General features: G+C 41.9%; 1 protein-coding gene across 6 annotated transcripts in view; it reads right to left on the reverse strand.

The window, feature by feature from the left end:
* pibf1 (progesterone immunomodulatory binding factor 1) overlaps nt 1–25,854 on the reverse strand; it is a 136,751-nt gene that overhangs the window by 106,596 nt on the left and 4,301 nt on the right. For 5 of the 6 annotated variants that reach the window (XR_005944445.1, XR_005944444.1, XR_005944443.1 and 2 more), the window contains exons 2-7: nt 24,073–24,371; nt 21,346–21,446; nt 20,695–20,893; nt 10,827–10,946; nt 7,849–7,982; nt 5,283–5,391 (exon numbers count right to left, since the gene is read on the reverse strand). Coding sequence is in view for 3 of the 6 variants with exons in the window: in XM_041199373.1 (XP_041055307.1) it covers nt 5,283–5,391; nt 7,849–7,982; nt 10,827–10,946; nt 20,695–20,893; nt 21,346–21,446; nt 24,073–24,324 (915 nt within the window). In the remaining 3 variants the exon portion in view is untranslated. Of the gene's footprint in view, nt 1–5,282; nt 5,392–7,848; nt 7,983–10,826; nt 10,947–20,694; nt 20,894–21,345; nt 21,447–24,072; nt 24,372–24,562; nt 24,747–25,854 lie in introns of all 6 variants that reach the window. The other variant, XM_041199372.1, reaches the window with a different exon arrangement.

Genomic DNA, 25,854 nt, shown 5'->3' on the forward strand with positions numbered 1-25,854 from the left:
TTTAGGAGACAGTGATCATTATATTGCAGAGTTTAGGATGATGGTAGAAAAGGACAAGTTGCAATCCAGAGTAAGAATAATTAGCTTGGGGACAGTAGACTTCAATGGGGCAAGAATGGAGCTGGGCTAGAGAGACTGGAATGAAAAGTTGGTGGGTAAAACCGAAGCTGAACAATGGGCTACACTCAAAAAATAAATGGTTCAGGCACAGTCAAGATATATTCCCTCAAAAGGGAAAGGTAGGGCAAACAATCCAAAACTCCTTGGATGAAAAAGGAGATAGAAATTAAGATAAAGAAGAAAAAGTGTGCTTATGACAGGTGTCAGGTAGAAAATACAATTGAGAACCAAGTGGAATACAGAAGATGCAAAGGAGAGGTGAAGAAGCAAATAAGAGAAGCAAAGATGGATTAATGAGAAAAGACTGGAAACCAACATATAAGGGAATCCCAAAATCTTCTACAGGACATAAATAGTAAAAGGGTGGTAAAAGGAGGAGTCGGGTTGATTGGGAATCAGAAAGGGGATTTACACATGGATGCAGGGGGTATGGCTGAGATGTTAAATAAATACTTCGCATCTGTCTTTACCAAGGAAGCTACCCAGGCCATGGTGATAGAGGAGGAAACTCTGTCACTAGAAGGGTTCAAAATTGATGAGGATAAGTGTTGGATAAACTGTTGGGACCAGATGTGATGCATCCAAGGATATTGAAGGAAGTGAGAGTGGAAATTGCAGAGGCACTGGCCATAATCTTTCAGTCTTCCCTTGATTCAGGGGAGGTGCCAGGGGACTGGAAAATTGCAAACATTATGCCCTTGTTCAAAAAAGGTCAAAAGGATGAGCCCAGCAATTACAGGCCAGTCAGTTTAACTTCAGTGGTGGGGGAGCTCTAGAAACAATTATTTGGGATAGAATTAGTAGTCACATGGAAAAATGTGGGTTGATTAGGAACAGCCAACATCCCTTTCTAAAGGAGAAATCATGTTTAATGAACATGCTGGATTTTTCGAAAAGGTAACACAGAGAGTTGAGGGTAATGCTGCTGATGTGGTGCACATGGACTTTCAAAAGGTATTCGATACAGTCCACACAACAGACTTGTGACCGAAGTTACAGCTCATGGAATAAAAGGGACAGTAGCAACATGGTTACAAAATTGGCTGAGTAATAGGAAAGATAGAGTAATGGTCAATGGATATTTTTCGGGCTGCAGCTAGGTTTGTAGTGGTATTCCCCAGGGGTTGGTATTGGGACCCTTGCTTTTCCTGGTATATATTTATGATCTAGATCTTGGTGTGCAGGGGACATTTCAAAGTTTGCTATTGCAACAAAACTTGGAAGCATTGTATACTGTGAGGAGAACAGTGGAGAACTTTTAAAGGGCATAGGCAAGTTGGTGGAGTGGGCAGATAGGTGGCAGATGATGTTCAATGCGGAGAAATTCTGAGGTGATGCATTTTGGTAGGAAGAACACGGAGAAACAACATATAATAAAGGGTACAATTCAGAAGGGGATGCAGGAGCAGAGGGACCTGGGTGTTTATGTGCATAAGTCATTGAAGGTGGCAGGACAGGTGAAGAGAGCAGCGAATAAGGCATACAGTATCCTCGGCTTAATTAATAGGGGCATAGAGTATAACCGCAAGGAGGTTGTGCTGAGCTTTTATAAGGTACTAGTTAGACTTCAGCTGGAGTACTGTGTACAGCTCTGGGTGTCACAACATAGGAAAGGATTATGGGTGCATTGGAGAGAGTGCAGAAGAGGTATACAAGAATGGCTCCAGGTAATAGAAACTTCAGTTACGAAGATGGATTGGAGAGGTTGGGTCATGAAGGGGCTGGATAGACTAGATACGGTGAAGCTGTTCCCACACGTAATAGGATTGAGAATGAGAGGTCACAGATTTGAAGTGATTTGCAAAAGAAACAAATGTGATGTGAGAAAAAAACTTTTTCACACAGCGAGTGGTTCGAGTATGGAATACACTGCCTGGAAGTGTGGTGGAGGTAGGTTCAATTGAGACATTAAGAGGGCATTAGACATTTATTTGAATAGAAACAATGTGCAAGGGTACAGGAAAAGGCAGGAGAATGGCACTAAGTCATAATGCTCATTTGGCCAGCTGGTGCACTCATGATGAGCTGAATGGTCTCCTTCTGCGTTGTAACAATTCTGTGATTCTGTGAATTTGTCCATCACAGCTGGAAATCCACAATACCCAAAGCCAAAGTGAATTTTCCCACTCAAGCCAGGCTTTTTACTGACAGAAGGGGAGGCCAATCTTACAGGCATAATTCTAAAAAGCAATTTTCCACTTAAATGTGCATTGATATTTTCTGCATTGTGTTATATTTTGCTGAATGCACTGCCAGGTGGAAATGATGAAAATGTCGGTTGAAAACATTGTAATGGAAATACCAGAATGGTTTGAAAGCAGGGTGAAAGCTACAATTCTGGATGGATTTTTGGTACTTGCTGGTTTATAAACACTGGCTTTAAAAAAGACTTTTGCTTGATTGGTTTCTGGTTGGTTACTGATTCATCATGGATATTTTTGTGACTTTTAGTACATTTACATTGAGTCAATTGAATGCTTGATTAATAACACAAACCAGTTTTTTGAACTAACAAGATAAATGAGCAAATACAATGGTCTGGACATGTTGGCTGAGGGATAAGTTGACCAGGACATTGGGCTAAACCTATGCTCTTCTTTGAATAAACTCTGTGGGACCTTTAACATCAACTGATAGAGGAAATGGAGCCTCAGTTTAATGTCTCATCCAAAAGATGGCAATTCTGACAGAGCAGCATTCCCTCAGAATTGCACCAAAGTGTCAGCCTAGCCTACGTGCTCAAGTGTCTGGAACAGAGCTTGAGCACAAGACCTTCTGACTCAGAGGACAAAGTGCAATCACTGAGTCAATGCTGACGCACATGTGTAGCATTGTTAAATTTTCTGACAATAATAAACTGTGTTACGAAAGTCAGAAGACTCAGTCCTTGGGAGTTTCTGTGCACATGCAGACCAGGAGTGGGCACACACAATAAAGCATTAAGTTTCTAGGGCGCCTGCATAAAGAGGAAAATAGAAAGGCGTGAAAACCCAGATCACGTGATAGGGGGCAGAGCGCCATATTTAGAGAAGAGAGGCCCAGGCAAGGGACAGGGAGAGGTCCAAAAAGGGAGAGGGGACATGGGGCAGTCCAAGAAAGAGCAGAAAAGTAGGCTCCAAGCAGCAAAAGGGCTGCAGTTGGCTGACCTTAGGCACAGAAGGCTCAGGAGAAGGCCTGACAATCAAAGAGAGCTTGGGAGTAGCCCTGAAGATCTAAGAAGGCAGAAGCAGGTTAGTGACTCCTTGCTACAGGCTGTTGGGGCAAAGGTGCCTCTTTGGAGCAGTGGCATTCTGCTCTGCAGGGCCGAAGAGCTGAAATTGTGCTTGTGAGTTGATGTTTGAGTGCAGACTTAGGAATTCAGAACAACAGGGTCTTGGGAAACGAGATTGAAACCGTGGTGAGCCGTCATTGAGTCTGTCCGAGTTGGAGTAACTTCTGGAAAAAATTTCAAGGCGAGATCTTCGAAGGTGAAGACTGGAATAGAGAGGCAGTGTTCCAACAAGATTGGTTGACTCAGTGTTTACTTTTTTGTTATTCATTCAAGAGATGTGGGCTTTGCTAGCTAGCCAGCATTTATTGTCCATCCCTAACTGCCCTTGAGACGGTGGTAGTTAACTGCTCTCTTGAATTGCTGCAGTCACTATGGTGTAGGTACACCCATAGTGCTGTTAGGGAGGGAGTTCCAGGATTTTGACCCAGCAACAGTGAAGGAATGGCGATCCAGTTCCAAGTCAGGATGGTGTGTGGCTTGGAGGGGAACTTCCAGGTGGTAGTGTTCGCATGTATCAGCTGCTTTTGTCCTTCTAGGTGGTAGAGGTCGTGGGTTTAGGTGTTGTCTAAGGAATCTTAGTGAGTTTCTGCAGTGCATCTTGCAGAAAGTACACACTGCTGCTACTGTCCATCGGTGGTGGAGGGAGTGAATGTTTGCGGATGTGGTGGCAATCAAGCGGGCTGCTTTATCCTGGATGGTGTCAAGCTTCTTGAGTGTTGTTGGAGCTGCACTGATCCAGGCAAAGGGAGAGTATTCCATCACACTCCTGGCTTGTACCTTGTAGATTGTGGACAGGCTTTGGGGAGTCAAGAGGTGAGTTACTCGCCGCAGGATTCCTAGCTCCTGACTTACTCTTGTAGCCACAGTATTTATATGGCTAGTCCAGTTCAGTTTCTGGTCAATGGTAACTCCCAGGGTGTTGATAGTGGGGGGGGTTCAGTGATGATAATGCCATTGAATGGTTAAGATTCTCTCTTGTTGGAGATGGTCATTATCTGGCACTCGTGTGGCATGAATGTTACTTGCACTTGTCAGTCCAAACCTGGATGTTGTTCAGGTCTTGCTGCATTTAGACATGGGCTGCTTCAGTGTCTGAGGAGTTGCGAATGGTGAACATTGTGCAATCATGAATGAACATCCCCACTTCTGACCTTTTGATGGAAGGAAGGTCATTGATGAAGCAGCTGAAGATGGTTGGGCCTAGGACATTACCCTGAGGAACTGCTGCAGTGAATGTCCTGGAGCTGAGATGACTGACCTCCAACAACCACAGCCATCTCCCTTTGTGCTAGGTGACTCAAAGCAGGGGAGAGTTTTCCCCCCGATACTCACTGACTTGAGTTTAGCTCGGGCTCCTTGATGATACACTTGGTTAAATGTGGCCTTGATGTCAAGGGCAGTCACTCTTGCCTCTGGAATTGAACTCTTCTGTCCATGTTTGAACCAAGGCTTTAATGAGGTCAGGGGCAGAGTGGCCCTGACGGAACCCAAACTGAGTGCCTGACATCTGGATGGTTGAATATGAAATTTATTGTGCAGTGTGGTGTGTTCGATCATCGTTTGCTTGTTAATTCACATGTACCCTGAATGTTAGGGTATAAGATAGATGTTGTCAACTGTTTTATTTCCTGACCTTGTATAGTAAAGTTTATTATTATTTGTTCAAAACCTGTGGAATCTTGTGGCTTTATTCTCTTAGCAAGTGTCTTGAATCTCAAACTTTGTCTACTTTGAACAAAATGTTACTGGTCCCGAAACAGATCATAAGAAGAGCCTGGGGGCTTGGTCCAGGATCATACCAAATGAAGAAGAAAATGAATCAATAAACATCCAGTAGGAGTTAGAAGATACATTACCCCTAAGATTAGTAAGGACACATCAATGGTCATACCTCTTTGGTTAAGTCAATTCTCTCCTTAGTTTGTGTCTTGTGTGAGACTTCAAGTAATTCTAGCTTTTTTCTGAGCTCTGAAGTCTCCCGATCAAGTGCATCTCTCTCACTGAAACAAATCACATGGAATGTGACCAGACACATAATAACTATAATGTGTAGAGTTAAAAACTCACATACATTTCTCATTCCTAAATCTGAGCAGGTATCAAACAAGATAGCATTGGCAAACTATCATGAGGTTTAATCACAGCCTTTATTTGTGTGTAGCTATGTATCGTACATTATAACTCTTGCAAATAGCTGCAACCACCTAACCCCATGAGGTTTACTTCCTGTGTCAAGTCTTGTTTTTATGTCAACAATTATAATAGCAAAATGGTATATCAACATATTTTTACTTTCAAAATTAGATGTCAAAAGTTTATGCCACGTTGCTGTCATCAACCAACTTTGATTGCTTTCTGAAGGGCACTGATATCCAAAAGATAGCACTGATTTTTCATTCTTGTCCCATATTGATTCAATAGAGCCAAAGTTAATGTTTGAACTATTTATCAACTACGCACCTGCAGGATATATACACAATAGGGCAATTTACAAGAATAATTAAAGATTCATCATAGTTCAGTGTCTTGCAATGAATCGGAAGTCTTCTGTATAGCAGATATTTCAGCAAATTCTTTGACTTAACCAAATTCTATTAAATTTTACAGTTCAGTCCTTCAAAAGCAGGGTATCAGGTACACAGATGACAATATAACTCCAGATTTAGGACCCAGTCTAATACCAGAACATGGAGGCCTTGTGGCATAGTGGATAGCATTCTTGCCTCTAAGCCAGAAGCTCCAGGTTTGTTTCCCACCCCAGAACTTGATGGTGAAGTAAGGTGCATTCATAACGCAGCCAATCAGGCTGAGTATCAACCTGCAAATCCTTCCATCACATGCCAATGGCAGGCGGTAAGAGCAGAGAGATTCCTGAGCAGCAATGTGATGGAAATAAAATTGGAGCCTCTACCAACATTATCAATAGCTCCATAATGCAACATGCATGAAAAAAAAGCATTTGCCACAGCAGCTCGGACTCCCTTAGTGAACTATAGCATATCACCACCAGAATGAAGTGGTATGACATACTCAAGCAGGGCACCTTATACCACTTAGTTTCAATTCCACTTGGTGTGCAATTCCAATATGGTGTCAAACAAAGCTAAAAAAACCAAGATCTGAGGAAGCCTGCTTTCAAAATATTCAAACTTAACCATCTGACTGTAGAACCTTCTCTCATGGAATTGAAGTGCAATTCATATCAGAGACTGCTCACAGTACAAAGCGGGATTTTGACAGGTGCAAAATGGGATTACTTTTATCTTTTATCAAGTTTTGGGTCTATACTTGAAGCTGCGTCCAAAATAAATGCACAATTATAGAAAATAACTGCCAAAAAAGATCAAAAACAGAATTATCTGGAAAAACTCAGCAGGTCTGGCAGCATCGGTGGAGAAGGAAAGACTTGACGTTTCGAGTCCTCATGACCCTTCCACAGAACTGAGCGAATATAAGGAGGGGTGAAATATAAGCTAGTTTAAGGTGGGGGGGGGTGTGGTTGTAGGGACAAGAAAGCAGTGATAGGAGTAGATAATCAAAAGATGTCACAGACAAAAGAACACAGAGGTGTTTAAGGTAGTGATATTATCTAAACGAATGTGCTAATTAAGAATGGATGGTAGGGCACTCACGGTACAGCTCTAGTGGGGGTGGGGTGGAAAGACTAGCAGGGCATAAAAGATTTAAAAATAATGGAAATAGGTGGGAAAAGAGAAATCTATATAACTTAGTGGAAAAAAAAGGAAGGGGGAAGAAACGGAAAGGGGGTGAGGATGGAGGACGGAGCTCAAGACCTAAAGTTGTTGAATTCAAATTCAGTCTAGAAGGCTGTAAAGTACCTAATCAGAAGATGAGGTGCTGTTCCTCCAGTTTGCGAAATTCCGACTAGGCACTTTACAGCCTTCCAGACTGAATATTGAATTCAACAACTTTAGATCTTGAACTCCCTCCTCCATCCCCACCCCCTTTCTGTTACTTCCCCCTTCCTTTTGTTTTTTCCAATAATTTATATAGATTTCTCTTTTCCCACCTATTTCTATTATTTTTAAATCTTTTATGCTCTGCTAGTCTTTCCACCCCATCCCCACTAGAGCTGTACCTTGAGTGCCCTACCATCCATTCTTAATTAGCACATTCGTTTAGATAATATCACTGCCTTCAACACCTGTGTTCTTTTGTCTGTGACATCTTTTGATTATCTGCTCCTATCACTGCTTGCTTGTCCCTACAACCACACCACCCACCCCCCACCTTAAACCAGCTTATAATTCACCCCTCTCCTTATATTCGCTCAGTTCTGTGGAAGGGTCATGAGGACTCGAAACGTCAACTCTTTTCTTCTCCGCTGATGCTGCAAGACCTGCTGGGTTTTTCCAGGTAATTCTGTTTTTGTTTTGGATTTCCAGCAGCTGTAGTTTTTTGTTTTTATGCCAAAAAAGATCAATGAGTGTACTTACTGCTTCACTCGGTCATAATTCTCTCTCTTATAGTCTGCTTGCTGAATAAGCTGTTTGGTGTCTGCTAGTTCCAATGTAAGGCGCTGACAACGGACTTCAAGATCAGAGCGAGTTCTCCTTTCAGATTCATAGCTCTAAAGATTTTAAGTGTGGCACAGGTTAAGCACTAAATAAATGTGCCTGAAACATATAGCATGCCACAATGACTCTAAATTGCACAATAATCATCTTTTGACCATCTCTTCACAGAAAAGGTCTCACTAACTTTAAAAAAAGCACCAAGGTGGTTAAAATGCAAACTATCTTCATAATCTGTAAACACTAATTATTTTTTAGCCTGTCTCAGTAATTAATAAATGACGCATAGCCACCAGGCTAGTTCTAGGAATTTGAAAGGGAGTGTTAGACACAGGTCCTTCCCTCCACATGTGAACGTGGAGGTAAAAGTAGAGGCAGGGATGTACATACAGGCATTCGGATCCAGCAGATGCCAGGCTCAGAAATTTTCAACGTAGGAGTTATTTCTGTCTGTGTAAACTGAGATGACTCACTGACAGGGAAGCATAGTGTGTTCATTATTTTGTATTATCACATGAAGATAAATGGTATTGGTGAAGTGAGTCTGATCATAACTATAACTGTATTTTCACATGCTGTGAAAGGAAGCTGCTGAACAATTCGTAATTGGCCTCATCTTGCCGGTGTTTTTCTCTAACACTTCCCTGCATTATGCTATTATATAGTTAGACATTGGATAATACCCCTAAATACACCCCTACATATAAGTCACTCAGACTGCTTACAGGAATAAAAACACCGCTATATCAAGAGCCTAAAGATCCAAAGCACATTTCGTTAAAAGCTGCAGCTGTATTGTTCCACCGCTTCCCAAAGCACATTAAAAAAACTTAGTATTTCTAGCATGATCTCAGGCATGTTTAACAGGCTATATTTAAGTTCTGGGTACAACATTTATTGGCGCATTTTTATAAAATGTAGCTTGAAAAGCAAACAGAAAAGTGATGAACAATGCTTTACGGAAGAATAAGCAGCTGTCCAGTCTCCACAATACTTTGCAGATAGACCAAGATATAAGATTGATAGATTAAGTCACAGTGATCGAAACATAGTAAGTGCCTGGAAATGCAACTTTCCTCAACCGCTGAAAACAGAAAGCCTCCACGTAAAGCTATCTGTCCCTTTTTGGAGTTGGTGCCACATGTTAAGACCAAGAGAAAACTAATTGTTATTACATTACACAGAAATATAAACATTTGCCTGAACTCTTATGCAATCCACTATTACAGATAAGTGTCAGCAGCTTATGTTTCAGTATTCAGCTTCTTCTCACACAAAGGGGAGATGGTAGTGTACAGGTAATGTCGCTGGCCCAGTAATTTCAAGGCCCAGGCTAATGCGCTGAGAAAATGAATCCCACCATGGCAGCTAGTGGAATTTGCTTGCAATTAATAAAATCCGGAACATAAAGCTAGTCTCAGTAATGGTGACGACGATAACTATAATCGATTGCTGTAAAAACCCATTTGTAACATACTTTATGGAAGGAAATCTGCCATCCTTACCTGGTCTGGCCTGCATGTGGCTCTCGACCACATTGTGGGTCTGGAATCACACATAGGTCAGAACAGGTAAAGATAGCAGTGAACTAAATGTGTTTTTATGACAAGCCAGTAGCTTCATTGTTTTTAATTAATGAGACTAGCATTTTATTTCAGATTTATCAATTAATTGAATTTAAATTCCCCCAGCTGTCGTGGTGGGCTTTATACTCACGTCTCTGAAGCACTAATCCAGGCCCCTGAATCACAAGTCCAGTAGGCATTACCACTATGCTACCATCGCCATAAAGTTTTACCCTGGGCAGGACATTAGGAGGGATTACAAAGAATGGAATGTTGCAAATGATGTGCCCAATAGAAACGTGCTTCTCTTTGACTTGATCAGTGAGTCATGAAATGCATTCATACCATAACTGCAGAATCAGTAAGGAGTGATTTGCTTTGCATGGAACTGTAGCCTGAATCCAATGGCAGATTGGGCCCTAACCAAAATGGGAGTCTCTCAATTTGCTTCACTTCAGTCAGTTCAGGTCTTCATTCACAATTTGCACTTCCAGTTCAGCCACAGTGCCAAGTGCTTTCGACTTCACAGAGATATTAACCTTGTTGACTGTGAATATCCTGACAGGGAGCAAGTGAAGGGCTGTCAAAACTACTTGATACTACCACTGAAAGAGAAAATATAGCTGCAAGATGGAATCTAAGACAAGAGGAAATTTTTAAGAAGTGACATTTCTACTAACAGCAATTAAGACAAGCAGCGTGAAAATGAAAATTAGTCTTTATCTATTCATAAACTTATGTTATTTTGTATGAAGCTATTAAACAAACATAAACTCCCACTCCAATGTCAGTTGATTGTTAGGACAATCACTTTTTCCCATATCCACCAGCAATAAGGCTCCTTTCATTATTCAGAAAGAGTTAAAAGAAAGGAAATTTGGCTGCAGGAGCGACATGAATATCAGTAAGATAGACTGCAGTCAGTGGAGTGGATGTAGGAAAGTAAAACTAAACTGCCGTACATTTGGTAGAGGAAAACGGAAGTTGCAGTAGAACAAAATGCACCCTGGAAAAAACACAACAAAATATGAAAAGCTACTCTTTAAAAAGATAAAAAAAAGTGAGATAAATGGTGTAACACCATACAATTTAAAAAATGGTGGTCCATCCAAAAGGCTGCTTGAATATACAGATCAGAATGTAGAAATGACATTTTTTAAAATAGCTGTGAGGCAAACAGCGCAACTCTTAAAAAAACAGTGCAAGCCATTCTTTTGAATAAATCCACACAGGCATGATTGTACCGCAACTAAGTAGGATGAGGACACTAGGATGGTCAATCTATCTTAAAGTAATATACTCGTTTTAATTTTTAAAATATCAAACATTACCAACCTCAATCATGTTGTTCAATTGATTTTTCTGGCTGTTGCTTTCTTCCCAAAGGCTGCTTTTCTTTTGCCGAAGCTCTTCAACCTCTTCCCTCAAAGGTCGCACCACTTCATAAAATTGTACCTAGCAATAAGAAAGAAGGTATGATAGAGAATTATAAACATCATGGCAGTATAATTACTTGTGATATATTCCACAATTTACCAAATAAGGTCTACAAAACCATTTCTTTTCTCCCAGTGATGTACCGACGCCACAGGGACTGCAGCAGTTCAAGAAGGCAACTCACCAACACCTTCTCAAGGGCAATTAGGCAAGGACAATAAATGCTGGCCTAGTAGGGACAACCAGATCCCATGAATGAATAAAGAAAGAGCTTTAACCGGAATGTAAACAAAAGCCTTTCCCAACATTATACTTAATTTATGGAAATAAATTAAATTTGACAAGACAAGTGGAGGACAGTACAACATTATTCAGATACAAGACTGATAAAGTTTGGCATTTCACATTACACTAACTGAAGCATTCTGTTGCATCGTGAAATGGAGATCCCAATATTTCAGTCTGATAGCCACTCAAGTTTTAATTTTACTTCCTTCACAATAGCAGGACTTTAAGAAAATAACCTAATTATCATATTACAGTAGAATATCATAAACTGCTATGTTTCGATGTTCATTTTCATAACTTTAGTTTGAATCAGCTTTACTGATATATGTTTCTGCTCATGACTTTTCTTAGACATATCTTCTGTTAGATCTATATAAGAGATGTTTGTTGGAAGTGTAACTAACTATATCACTTGCTTATGGAAGTGGCTCTAAAGTCAGCATAAGATATACTTAAAACAACTACTTGCATTTATATAACTCCTTTAAGGAGAAAAACATCCCAGGGTGCAGTGAGCTGTAAAGGCTATTTGGCGGGACAACTAAAAGCTTGAAGAGGTGGGATTTTAATGGGGATCTTAAACAAGGGGAGGGAGATGAGGACACAGAGCGGTGTAGGGAAGAAAATCCAGACCTTAAGGTCAAGGTAGATGAAGGTGCCTATGGTGGAGTGAAAGGACTGGGAGACGCACAAGGGGCCAGAGCTGGAGGAACAGAATTGTTAAGGGATGGAAAGGGCTACAGAGATAGGAAGTGATGAGGCCACTAGGCATTTAAACCAAGGCATGAGAATGTTAAATAAGAGACGTTAGTGGACAGTGAACCAAGGATGCTGAGTGAACAGAGCTTGTCACATCTCCACACCCTTTCCGATCCCCCTTTTTTCCAATAATTTATATAGATTTTTCTTTTCCCACCTATCTCCATTATTTTTAAATGCATTTCCATCCATTGTTTTATCTCTACCTTTTAGCCGATTTCGATCCCTTCCCCCCACCCCACCCCCACTATGGCTATCTGTACCTTGCTCATCCTGCTTTCTACCCTTAATGTTACCTATTAGCACATTTCTTAGCTAATATCACCACCTTCAACATCTCTATGTCCTTTTGTCTATGACACCTTTTGGCAATCTCCACCTATCGCTGGCTCTCTATCCAGCTCCACTTGTCCACCGCCCCTTAAACCAGCTTATATTTCACCTCTCTTCTATTTTTCCTTAGTTTTGTTGAAGAGTCATACGGACTCGAAACGTTAACTGTGTTCCTCTCCGCAGATGCTGTCAGACCTGCTGAGTTTTTCCGGGTATCTTTATTTTTGTTTTGGTGCAGGATTGGGTTGGGGCTGCAGAGTTTTGGGTAAACTGAAGTTTATGGCTGGCTTGAGGGTGAGAGCCTTGCCAGGAAAACACTGGACTAGTGAGTCTGGACTTGACAAGAATGAGGAACAGCAGATGGGTTGAAGCAATAACAGAGATGGGTAAAGTTCAGGAGGTAGGAGTGAGCGTGCTTTTTGCGAGATATGGAGTCAGAAGTTCAAGATGTGAGGTCAAGAGGATACACAGATTGCATAAACACATTGCTCGGAGTGTATCATAGGCCCCCAAATAGTGGAAGTGAATTAGAAGAGCAAATATGTAGGCAAATTTCTGAGTGCAAAAACAACATTTGGGGACTTCAACTACCCTAATATCAATTGGGGTACGAACAGTGCAAAGGGAGATAGCTGTAAAGATAGTGGAGGTGTTAGTGGTGATCTTTCAGGAATCACTTGAGTTAGGGAGGGTCTCAGAGGACTGGAAAATCGCTAATGTAACCCCCCCTGTTTAAAAAGGGAGTGAGGCAAAACACGGGAAATTACAGGCCGACTAGCCTGACCTCGGTCGTTGGTAAGATTTTAGAGTCCATTATTAAGGATGAGATTTCAGAATACTTGGAAATGCATGAGAAAATAGGGCAAAGTCAGCATGGTTTCATCAAGGGAAGCTCATGCCAGACAAATCTGTTAGAATTCTTTGAGGAGGTAATGAGTAGGTTAGACAAAGGAGAGCCAATGGATGTTATCTACTTGGACTTCCAGAAGGCCTTTGACAAGGTGCCGCACAGGAGGCTGCTCAGTAAGATAAGAGCCCATGGTGTTAGAGGCAAGGTACTAGCATGGATAGAAGATTGGCTGTCTGGCAGGAGGCAGAGAGTGGGGATAAGGGGGTCCTTCTCAGGATGGCGGCCGGTGACTAGTGGAGTTCTGCAGGGGTCAGTGTTGGGAACACAACTTTTCACTTTATACATTAATGATCTAGATGAAGGAACTGAGGGCATCCTGGCTAAGCTTGCAGATGATACAAAGATAGGTGGAGGGAGAGGTAGTATTGAGGAGGCGGGGAGGCTGCAGAAGGATTTGAACAGGTTAGGAGAATGGGCAAAGAAGTGGCAGATGGAATACAATGTGGGCAAGTGTGAGGTCATGCACTTTGGTAGGAAGAATAGAGGCATAGAGTATTTTCTAAATGGGGAGAGAATTCAGAAATCTGCAGTGCAAAGGGACTTGGGAGGCCTAGTCCAGGATTCTCTTAAGGTTAACTTGCAGGTTGAGTTGGTCGTTAGGAAGGCAAATGCAATGTTGGCATTTATTTTGAGAGGACTAGAATATAAAAGCAAGGATGTGCTGCTGAGGCTTTATAAGGCTCTGGTCAGACCACATTTAGAATATTGAGAGCAATTTTGGGCCCCGTATCTCAGGAAGGATGTGCTGGCCCTGGAGAGGGTCCAGAGGTGGTTCACGAGAATGATCCCAGGAATGAAAGGCTTAACATATGAGGAACATTGAGGACTCTGGGTCTATACTCGATGGAGTTTAGAAGGATGAGGGAGGATCTGATTGAAACTTACAGAATACTGAAAGGCCTGGATAGAGTGGACATGGGGAAGATGTTTCCATTAGCAGGAGAGACTAGGACCCGAGGGCACAGCCTCAGAGTAATGGGAAGACCTTTAAGAACAGAGATGAGGAGAAACTTCTTTAGCCAGAGAGTGGTGAATCTATGGAATTCATTTCCACAGAAGGCTGTGGAGGCCAGGTCATTGAGTGTATTTAAGACTGAGACAGATAGGTTCTTGATTGGTAAGGGGATCAAAGGTTATAAGGAGAAGGTGGGAGAATGGGGTTGAGAAACTTATCAGCCATGATTGAATGGCGGAGCAGACTCGATGGGCCGAATGCTTATTTTCTGCTCCTATATCTTATGGTCTTATGGTACAGAGGGCACAAAATTCTTGAACTGCATTCAAGAGAACTTTTTCAGCCAGCATGTAACAAGCCCAAAGAGAGGGGGTGCAATTCTAGATTTAATCTTAGGAAATGAAGCTGGGCAAGTGGATGAAGTAACAGCGGGGGACCATTTTCAAGATAGTGACCATAACACAGTTGATTTAGCATCATTATGGAAAAGGACAAAGAAAAAACAGGAGCAAAAGTTCTAAATGGATTTATGAAAGGAAAATCATGTTTGACAAACCTACTGGAGTTCTTTTGGGGACGTAATTGGTAGAATAGATAAGGGGGAGCCAGTGGATGTGGTTTATTTGGATTTTCACAAAGCTTTTGATAAAATCCTATGTAAGTGGTTAGTGTATAAAATTAAAGCACATGGGATTGGGGATAATATATTGGCATGGATTGAGAATTGTTAGCAGACAGGAAATAGAGTGTAGGAATAAATGGGTCTTTTTTTTTGGAGTGGCAGGTGGTGACTAGTAGGTTACTGCAGGGATCAGTGCTTGGGCCCTAGCCATTCACAATATATATCAATGATTTGGATGAGGGAACCAAATGTAATATTTACAAGTTTGCTGACGACATGAAATTTGGTCGGAATGTGAGGAATGAGGAGGGCGTTAAGAGGCTTCAAGGTGATTTAGACAGGTTGAGTGAGTGGGCAAAAAAAATGGCAAATGCAGTTTAACGGGGATAAGTGTGAAGTTAACCACTTTGGTAGAAAAAACAGAATGGCAGAGTGTTATTTAAATGGTGATAGATTGGGAAATGTTGACATACAAAGGGACCTGGGTATCCTTGTACACCAATCAAGCTCAGAAAGCAAGCATGCAGGTGCAGCACGCAGTTAAGAAAGCAAATGGTACATTGGCCTTCATTGCAAGAGGACTTGAGTACATGAGCAAGGATGTCTTACTACAGCTGTACAGGGCCTTGGTGAGACCACACCTGGAGTACTGTGTGCAGTTTTGGTCTCCTTACCTAAGAAAGGATATACTTGCCATGGAGAGAGTGCAGCAAAGGTTCACCAGACTGATTCCTGGGATGGCAGGATTGTTGCATGGAGAGATTAGGCCTGCATTCACTGGAGTTTAGAAGAATGAGAGGAGATCTCATTGAAACATATAAAATTCTGACAGGGCTGGACAGACTAGATGCAGGGATGATATTTCCTCTGGCTGGGGGAGTCTAGAACAAGGTGTCACAGTCTCAGAATACGGGATAGACCATTTAGGACTGAGATAAGGAGAAACTTCTTCATTCAGAGGGTGGTGAACCTATAGAATTCTCTACCACAGAACGCTGTGGAGGCCAAGTCACTGGATATATTTAAGAAGGAAATAGATAGATTTCTGGACTGTAAAGGCGTCAAGTGATATGGAGAGAGCATGGAGGTATGGCAGTGAGATAGAGGTCCAGCCATGATCATGCTGAATGGCGGAGCAGACTCAAATGGCCAAATGACCTACTCCTGCTCCTATTTTCTATGTTTCTAAGCAGGCTGGTGGGATGGGTGGACACATAGCAGATGAAATTTAATGCAGAGAAATGTGAAGTGAAACATTTTGGTAGGAAGAGCGAGGGGAGACAAAAGAAGCAAAGGCAATTTGAGGAAAAACTTTTTTCTTTTGTGCTGTGACCAGTTAGGATCTGGAAAGCACTGCCTGAGAGTCTGGTAGAGGTAGAATCAATCGTGACTTTTTCAACAGAATTATATAATTACCTGAAGAGAAAATACTTGCAAGGCTATGGGGAAAAGGAGGGGGAATGGGACTAGGTGAATTGGTCTTGTGAAGAGCCAGCACAGAAATGATAAGTCTAATGGCCTTCTTCTATGCTGTAATCATTCTATGATTCTAAATTGGGAGGAGACAAGTCTTAGAGGTGAGTTGGTGAAAGTGGACTGGATACAGCTACGAGAAGGGAAAATGGTGTTGAGTGGGAGGCATTAAAAAGCAAGATTCTACAGGCAAAGTGTACACGTGTGCCCACAAACAAAAAGGGTGGTACTGCCAAATCTAAAGCCCCTGGTTATCCAGAAGTGTACAGGGTAAGTTAAAGCAGAAAAAGAGCTTATGACAGTCACAAAAAGCTTAATCCTGTTGAAATCCTAGGGGAGTATAGAAAGTGCAGGGGTGAAGTAAAAAGGGAAATTAGGAAAGCAAAGAGAGGATACAAAAAATATTGGCAGGTAAAATCAAAGAAAATCCAAAGATGCTTTACCAGTACATTAAGAGCAAGAGAATAACTAATAAAGGGTAGGGCCTATCAGAGATGTACATGATAACGTTGATGCTGAAGATGTGGGCAGGGCTCTCAATGAGTATCTCTGTCTTCACTAAGGAGAAGGATTATGCAGACATTCTAGTTAAGAGAAGTGTGAAATATTAGATACAATAAACATAATGAGAGGGGAAATACTGGAGGGACCACATCCTTGAAGGTGGGCAAGTCACCAGGGCCGGATGGATTGTCTCCCAGGTTGTTAAAGGAAACGATGGAGTAAATCATTTTCCAATCCTCACTAAATGCAAGCAAGGTACCAGAGGATCGGAGGTCTGTGAACACTGTACCAATATTTAAAAAGGGCGCCAGAGATAGGCCAGAAAATTATAGGCCATTCAGTGACTTCAGTGACGGGCAAATTATTGAACTCAATTCTGAGAGAAAGGATAAACTGTCATTTAGAAAAACACAGATTGATCAGGGATAGTCAACATTGTTTTCTTAGGGGGAAGTCATATATACTAACTTATAGGATTTTAGTAAAGCATTTGAAAAGTTCCCAAATGGAAGACTAGTCAGAAAATTGGGATCCCGTGAGATACAGGGGAAGGTGGCAAGTTGGATCCAAAATGGACTCAGTGACAGGAAATAAAGGGTAATGGTCGATAGATGTTTTTGTGAATGAAAAGCAGTTTTTAGTGGTGTTCCACAGGGCACGGTGTTGGGTCCCTTGCTGTTTGTTGTATATACTAATAGTTTGGACTTTAATGTGGGTGGCATGATTGGGAAATTTGAAGACGACACAAAAATTGGCTGTGTAGTTGACAGTGAAGAGGTTTGCTGTAGTCTCCAGAATGATATCAATGGATTGGTAGAATGGGCAGAAAAGAGGCAAATAGAATTCAATCTGGAAAAGTGTGAGGTAATGTATTTAGGGAGGGCAAACAAAGCAAGGGAACACTCAATAAATGGGAGGATATGGAAAGGGTTCAGGAAGTGACAGACCTTGGATTGCATGACCATAGGTCCCTGAAGGAGGCAGGACAGGTGGATAAGGTGGTAAATAAAGCATATGGATGCTTTCCTTTATTGGACGAGGTATTGAGTACAAAAGCAGGGATGTAATATGGAACTATATAAAACTCTAGTGAGGCCACAGCTGGAATTTTGTGTACAGGTCTTTGCTCTGGATTGCACTGGGGGGAGTGCAGAAGAGATTTACAAGAATGTTGCCAGGGCTTGAAAATTGCAGCTATGAGGTAAGATTGATAGACTAGGGTTATTTTCCTTAGAACAGAAGAGACTAAGGGGTGACCTAATTGAGATGTACAAAATTATGAGGGGCTTAGATGGGGTAGACAGGAAAGACCTGTTTTCCCTAGATGAGGGGTCAATTCCCAGGGGCCATAGATTTAAGGTGATTGATAGAAGGATTAGAGGGGACATGAGGGAAAACCTTTTTACCCAGAGGGTAGTGGGCGTCTGGAATTCACTGCCTAAATTGGCGGTTGAGGCTAAAATACTCAACTCATTCAAAAGATACTTGGATCTGCACCTGAAGTGATTTAACCTGCAACGCTACAGACCAGGTGCTGGAAAATGAGATTAAAAATGAGCAGCTAGTTTCTATTTTTCTCTTTTTTTGGCCGACACACACACAATGCGCTGAATGGCCTCTCTGCGCCATAGCTTTTCCATAGTTCTATGATTCTATGACAGTGGCTGACGGAGGGGATTGAATTCATGGTCAGCGTATAGCGTTATTCAGATAATGTTTCTTCCTATTGTCTCTGCTTGGCTCTCAGTCTCTTCTTCCTGTCTTTGATTTGCAATCATTCATGTTTCCTTCTCTCTACAATAAACACATCCATTCTCTTCCTCAATTTCTTCTCAAATCCTGATTTAGTTCTTTTCTTCTCCAATCCTTCACGCTTTCGCTCCGTGCATATGCTACCTTGTCAGCCTGCATCCATCAGAAATTCTGGATCATTCAAAATCCTCCACCTACAACTTGTCCCACATGAAGATTGTTCCCCTCACCCCCACTAGCTCTTTTCCGTCAGATTAAAAATCACATCTACAAATCTCTTCAAGGTCCACAACTTTTACCAGCCATACATCCCTTCCGGTCCTGTGAATCTGACCTCGTCTAAACACTCCCAGCCCCACACCTCTCTATTAGTTGCTGAAACTTCTGCTATTTGTTCTCAAGCTGGCTCTCTTATGTCCTCCACATCTCCGATCCTACTTCTAAAACTAACTTTTTAACTAACCTTTACATCATCTCTTCTAATTGTCCGACAATGGCCTAACATTCTTTTTCAATGATCAATGATGCACTTTATGATCTTTATCTACATTAAAGAATCTCTATAAATGCAAGTTGTTATTGTTGAAGAGGAACTAGGCAGGTCAGACTGGCAAGAGGTTATTTTTTATACAGTACATTGCAATAAAAGTATCAACAAACAAGCAGCTGATTGTAAATTGGAGACAAAATGCTTCTGAAGACAGATGTTTGAATGTGCCATGAATACATGGCACATTCATGAATTAAGTTCAGAATAACATGCGCAGGATATGCTCTGTAGAAAATACTGCAAATCAAGAAAATGATTTTCAAATACGACACTATGGCACCATCTGGTGAGAAAAAATGATCATAGCAGATCCAGGAACACAAAGGGGAAAATAAGCAGTATATAGGCCAGGATCTTCAGGTTGGCTCAACGACGCATAAAATGACGTGGGATGACGTCTCCGTGTCATTTCAAATTTCAGGTCGGTGGGGGATGCAGCCAAATCAGCTATGCACGCCCCAACATGTCAACGGCCCATTGAGACCATTTAAAAATTAATTGAGATAATTAATGGACCTGCCGTCCAACCTTAAGGCTGGCAGGCAGGCCGGGAGCCCCAGCGGGCTTCAGAAAAAGCACGAAACCTCATCTACGGGCGGGGCGAGGTTTCCTGGGGGTTCAAAAATTTTTAATAAATGTATGCTTTAAAGTGACGGACATGTTCCAACTCATGTGACAGTGTCACATGAGGGGACACGTCAGGGAAATTTTATTTTTGCACCTTCACCATTTTTAAATTTGGCACCGATCTCCCTGAGACAGCACTTAGCCTCAGGCAGATGAGTGTGCTCTTTCGTGCGCCTGCGCGCAAGTGCACTCTCTCGGCTGAGGGATTCCAAACCCCCCCGCCCCACCCCCACGCTGCACAGGGAGTGCATAGCGCTTCCTGATGGATGTCATACTGGGTGGGCTTCAATTGGTCCACCCACGTAAAATGGCAGTGCGTCTCCAATCGTAGGCGCACTCGCTCGTGCCCGCTCCTGCACTTACCCCCCCCAATGGTGGGACAATTCTTCCCATAGTGTTTTTTTTTAAAGTGAACTATTGAATATCAAGTTTACACTTAATTGGACATAATCCAGGATACATTAAAAATTAATTGCTGTTGGCAGGCTTACTGTACCTTCATATTCTCTTACTGTATTTTTAAACAAAAGATAAAAGGCCTAAAAAATCTCTAGATTTGTAGAATCATACAATTTTACAGCACAGGAACTGTCATTTAGGCAACCACCCCGCTTTGAGAGAAACTGTTTACTTAGGCTCCTCTGCACCATAATAACTTTATAATGCTCTTTACATTTTGTATACTAAGACACTAACTCCCCTCCTTCATGCAGTCCTTCCCAATGCTCCCATTCATCTTGATGTTTCCTCATTCCTTAATCTACTCTCATTCTCAACCTACTCCACATTCCCTATTTTCAACAGAATCACTATATTGTTCATTTGTTGCCTAATCTTTAAAACGTTCCCCATCACACTAGCTTACATCCATCTCCACAGTTTCATTAATAGGAATTGTACAGGACTGCAGTTCATGGCAATTAAATATTTTCCTCAACAGTGCTATGCAAAGGGATAGATTACAGGCAACCGAGCTGTTAAGATTTTACTTACAGATACATATTCAGGTATAGAAAGCTGGTCATCAGACCTAGTTTTCAACTCTGCATACTGATCTTCAGTCAATTCCAGATCACGCAAACTGCGGCGAATGTCACCTGCACGTTCTTGCAGCTGCTGATTTGTCTCTTCAAGTAGTTTCTGTCTCTCTAAAATGGTTTCCATTTCTTGTTTTCGTAGATCTTGTCGTCTCCTGTGCCATATAATAAAGCGATTTGTTAGCAGAGGTGCCTTTAAAAAAATATACGCATTTTCTCTTTCTGTGATGTGTCAGGGTTAAAACACACCTGGACTTTGATAGCAGTGGGAGCAGAGAAACAAAACTGATAAAATGATTTAGTTATCTAATGGAAATACTCAAAATTGCACACTGCATGTAGTAGCCAATCTGATTTTTGCCCTTCCAGTTCACTCCAGATACAGCAGTAGGTTCAGGTGATCATGGTATTTATGCTAAACATTTTCTTCTGATTCAGTCGCTTACCAAAAAAAAAAAATTCAGAATTAATTCTATATTAAAAACAATATTTTTTTGCCCCACGTGGATTCTATCAGAGGGACTGCAGCTTTAAAGTTTGGAAAACTGAATACTCGGATAGCAGATTTAAAAAAAATCATCGCATCATACATGTGTTGCAGACTCACCTGGCATCATCCTGCTGAACTTTCAGCTGGTTCTCCAAACGGACCTGTAGTAATTGCTTCTGGTGAAGGGAATCATTCAGCCTTTCCTCTAAGTCTTCGATCTGTGCCGCAGAGAAACAGTGTCAAAAATTGGGGGTCTGGGCAGGGACGAGGAGCATGGTGGTTCAACTAAATTGGCTTAAAACAATGCATTACTGCAGAGTTCTAAAAGACTTAATCTGCTCAGAATTATGTTTGCCTCTGTAAAATGTATCCCATGTCAGTGTGTGCACTTAACACAAAAAAAACGTACCCGATAGCAGGGTTCAAAGTTTCAGGATGAAATCACAAAAATAAAATCAAAGATGAGCTGGGGAGGGTGAAAAATTCAAAATCTTTGAAAGAAAAGCTGCTCCCCATATACACATTGTAACATCTCCAGTCCAAAACCCGGAAACACTAACTATCTGGAATTTATTTTCAGCAGGTACCGCAGTTCTCAGATTTGCCACTTGTGATGCCGCAACAGTTCTGAAACCACTGGATCAATGCCGGGAGGGTGAGTGGCAGCTTCAAACCTTGCGGTGTTTCTGCTCCTTGCGCTTTGTAGGCAGTCCAATATATCCAGTGTTGGACTTTCTCCTGGAATCTTTGCGCTCTCGCACCCGGGCGGCTGTGCTGTGGTACTGTTTCTGTACTCCCTTCCCCTCCCCCCTGCCTAAGTCTAGTCTGTTATTGCTCAAGTCATTTCCATCTCACTGTGAGCAGCTGATGTCCTCCCCCGCCCCCCCCAACGCCTGTGAGAATGCAAGTGGAGAAAGAGCGCACATTTTGCAATTTTAAATAGGTATGTACTTGTGTACGGAGTTTTCCATCACTCTTTCCAGAATTGCAAGAAAAGTACCGATCAGGATTTTGGGTATTCTGAACTGCTAACTATGATTCTTTTAGCTAAACCAGCACTCTCAGTGTCAATCTGCCTGCCTTCCAACATCCTTTTGATGTATCTCATTTAAAATTCAAAAATAAATTGCTGCCCCCTGCCAGCAAACAGAAGCCTATGATCAAACATATTTACAGGTCAATGCTTTTCTGGCAATATTAAGAGAAAACTCTGCACACAAACACATGCTTATTTAAAAGTGTGAAGAATGTGCTCTCTCCACTCGCATTGTCATGGGGTGGGGGTAGGTGGGAGTTAGCGCTTTGATTAACAGCCTTTGTTAATTTCATCTTCTGTAACCTACAAGGCCCTCGCAACAAACTGAAGGGGCAGGAGATTGGGGATGGGGAGGGGGGGAGAGAGAAGGGGGAGAGGGGAGAGAAGGGGGGGAAGGGGAGAGAAGGGGGGGGAAGGGGAGAGAAGGGGGGGGAAGGGGAGAGAAGGGGGGGGGGAGAGAAGGGGGGGAGGGGAGAGAAGGGGGGGAGGGGAGGGGAGAGAAGGGGGGAGAGAAGGGGGGGAGGGGAGGGGAGAGAAGGGGGGAGGGGGAGAGAGGGGGGGAGGGGGAGAGAGGGGGGGAGGGGAAGAAGAGGGGGGGAAGGCGGGAGAGGGAGAGAGGGAGAGAGAGAGAGAGAGAGGGAGAGCGAGCCATCAAGTAGCTCACAATTAAATGGAAATAACATGAGCAGCAACAAACAGCCTAGACGAGGGGAGGAAGAGAGGAGGACAATGCATAAAGGTGTGTGTGTGTGTGTGAGAGAGAGAGAGAGAGAGAGAGATAAAATGTGGTCACATTTGTTAGTGAAAATGAAAAAGGAGCCCCTGAAAGCCAAAAAGTAGCCACTGAAAATCAAAACATAGCCTTTGATGAAATTAAGCTAGGCTGTGTTTTTTCTCAAAAAGAGCCCTTGTAAAAAAAAATATCTTGACTCCTGCCTTAAAGGACATTTAGTACCACATGTCTCAGTCAAAATTAGCCATGATCCACAGTGTTCCATATTTAATAATCTATACATCTACTTATAACAGCTGCATATGACAGGGCTGAAATTATATCTTTGGTAAGCTACACTGTAAATCCTGCAAATTCACAAAAAACCTTGTTACTTATACACTTTGTTTTGTGAAATACTTAAACCGGCAAAGGTTGCAATATCCCACTGGCTCCTTACCATTGAATACAATACTAACACAGGGGAAAACATTGTAGCCACTACATTGTAGTTAGTACAAAGTATGTATTCAGTAAAAAAGGAACTCTTCAACTTTGTAGTGTTCCTTGCAATATGTCAGGCACTTTAAAAATGCACAGGATTGCCTAAGAAATATTTTCTAAGAATCTGTTGTATACTAAATGTTGTAAGTATAAGTACTGCTTCAACTAGCTTATTTTTCTATTCAAGGAGGATATAGCATTCACTGTGGATAGTAAGACAAGAATCCTAATTACTTGAAAAGAGCAGATGCATATTATGGGAACAGTTAATGCTATCATTTCTTCCATATTGATTCAAAACCTGAAGCAAGATTTATAGAGAATGTACAGTCCAGAAAACAGGTAATTTGGCCCAATTGGTCTGTGTTGGTGTTTATGCTTTACATGGGCTTCCTTTCACCCCATACCACCTATCTTTATGAGAATATCCTTCTTTTCCTTTCTATCTCATGCACATATCTGGCTTCCCCTTAGATATAGCTATGCTATTGGTCTCAACTACATCATATGGTAGCAATTTGCACATTCTAACTGCTTGTTCAACAAGTTAAAACATTAAATTAGTCTGAAAGGGGCACATTAAAGAACTTACTTTCGTGAGGTATTCCACCTTCAGGTTGTCAATGATCAGGTTTTTCTGCGATAACTCAATTTTCAGGAGTTGTAAGTTGTGAAGAAGCTCCTTCCTCTCAATAAGCTGTTTGGTGACTTTAGTGGAGGCCTCTCTCTCTTCTGATGAAGAGATGTCATCGGTCGGCACGGTCGTTTCTAAACTGATGTCCTCCGACTCAAACGAGCTGGAAACGTGGGCTTTGTTATCATCTTTACACTTTTTCCGGGACATGGCTTTTTCTGGAAGATTTACTTCCACACAGGGTGCAGACACCAGATCTTAAATACGAAACAAAGAGTATTTAAGTCGATCTTCCTCAAAAGGTGAGGATGGGCCAATCACCTCCTCCTAATGACTCACAGAAACAAGTTACAGATAACATAAGCAATTGGGGCTTTAATAAAGTAACATTTTCAAAAGCAAAGCAAACATAAAATAAAGTTAAAACAAAACAAAAATCAGTTCTTGCCGAAAATTCTAGGGTTCAAGCCAGGTGAGTGCCTGTTCTTTTTTTTTTATTCATTCACAGGATGTGGGCATCGCTGGCAAGACCATCATTCGTTGCCCATCCCCAGTTGCTCAAGGCGGTGTGTTGAGTTGCCTTCTTGAACAGCTGCAGTTCATATAGAAATATTCAGCAGGTCAGGCAGCATCTGTGGAGAAAAAAAAATCAGAGTTAACGTTTTAGGTCTGTCACAGAGCTGAAACGTTAACGTTGTTTTTAATCTCCACTGATGCTGCCTGACCTGCTGAGTATTTCCAGCACTTTCTGTTTTTATTTCACATTTCCAGCACCGGCAGCATTTGCTCTTGCATTTTATAAAGTGTAACTACGTCCATGGTGCTGTTAGGTAGGAAGTTCCAGATTTTGACCAGTCACAGTGAAGGAATGGCGATATACTGCCAAGTATGTTCATAAGTCAGGATGGTGTGCAACTTGAAGGGGAGTGTGAACGAAGTGGCATTCCCATGCATTTGCTGGGGGGGGGGGGGTGGGGCGGCGGCAGTGGTGGTGGTAGAGGTGAGTCCGGCCTGTTCTTGTAGCAATGGTATTTATCTGGCTAGTCAATTTACATTCCTGGTCAATGGTGACCCACGATAGTAATAAAACTGAATGTCAAGGGTAGACTTTGTCTTGTTGGAGATTGCCTGGCCCTTGAGAGATGCAAATGTTACTTCCCACTTACTCAGTGCCATACAGGGGGATGTAGTATTTTTAAAGGAGGCTTTTACGAATGAGGCATTATACCAAGGCTCAGACTGTCTTTTCAAATGGATAGAAAACTCTTACAGATCTATTCAAAGAAACACAGCCTTGGTGTCCTGGCAAACAATCTTCCCTTCACCAACACAAGCAATAAAACCAATTTTATCACATTTGCTTAATGTTACCATTAGCACATCCTTTAGCTAACATCAGCACCTTCAACACCCCTTTGACCTTTTGTTTATGACATCTTTGGCAATCTCTCCTTTGCCTCCACCTAACACTGGCCCTCTATCCAGCTCCACCTATCCCACCCCCCATTAAACAGTTTATATTTCACCACATTTCTATTTCTCTTTAGTTCTGATGAAGAGTCACACAGACTCAAAACGTTAACTCTGTCTTCCTCGCCACAGATGCTGTTAGGCCTGCTGAGATTTTCCAGCAATTTTTGTTTTTGTTTCAGATTTCCAGCATCCGCAGTATTTTGCTTTTATCATATTTGTTGCTTGGAACAGTTTCTGTGTTAAACTGCCTTCTGCTTTTGCCCACAT

The sequence above is a fragment of the Carcharodon carcharias genome, chromosome 11 (assembly GCF_017639515.1).
Source record: "Carcharodon carcharias isolate sCarCar2 chromosome 11, sCarCar2.pri, whole genome shotgun sequence".
In the NCBI taxonomy this organism is placed as follows: Eukaryota; Metazoa; Chordata; class Chondrichthyes; order Lamniformes; family Lamnidae; genus Carcharodon; species Carcharodon carcharias.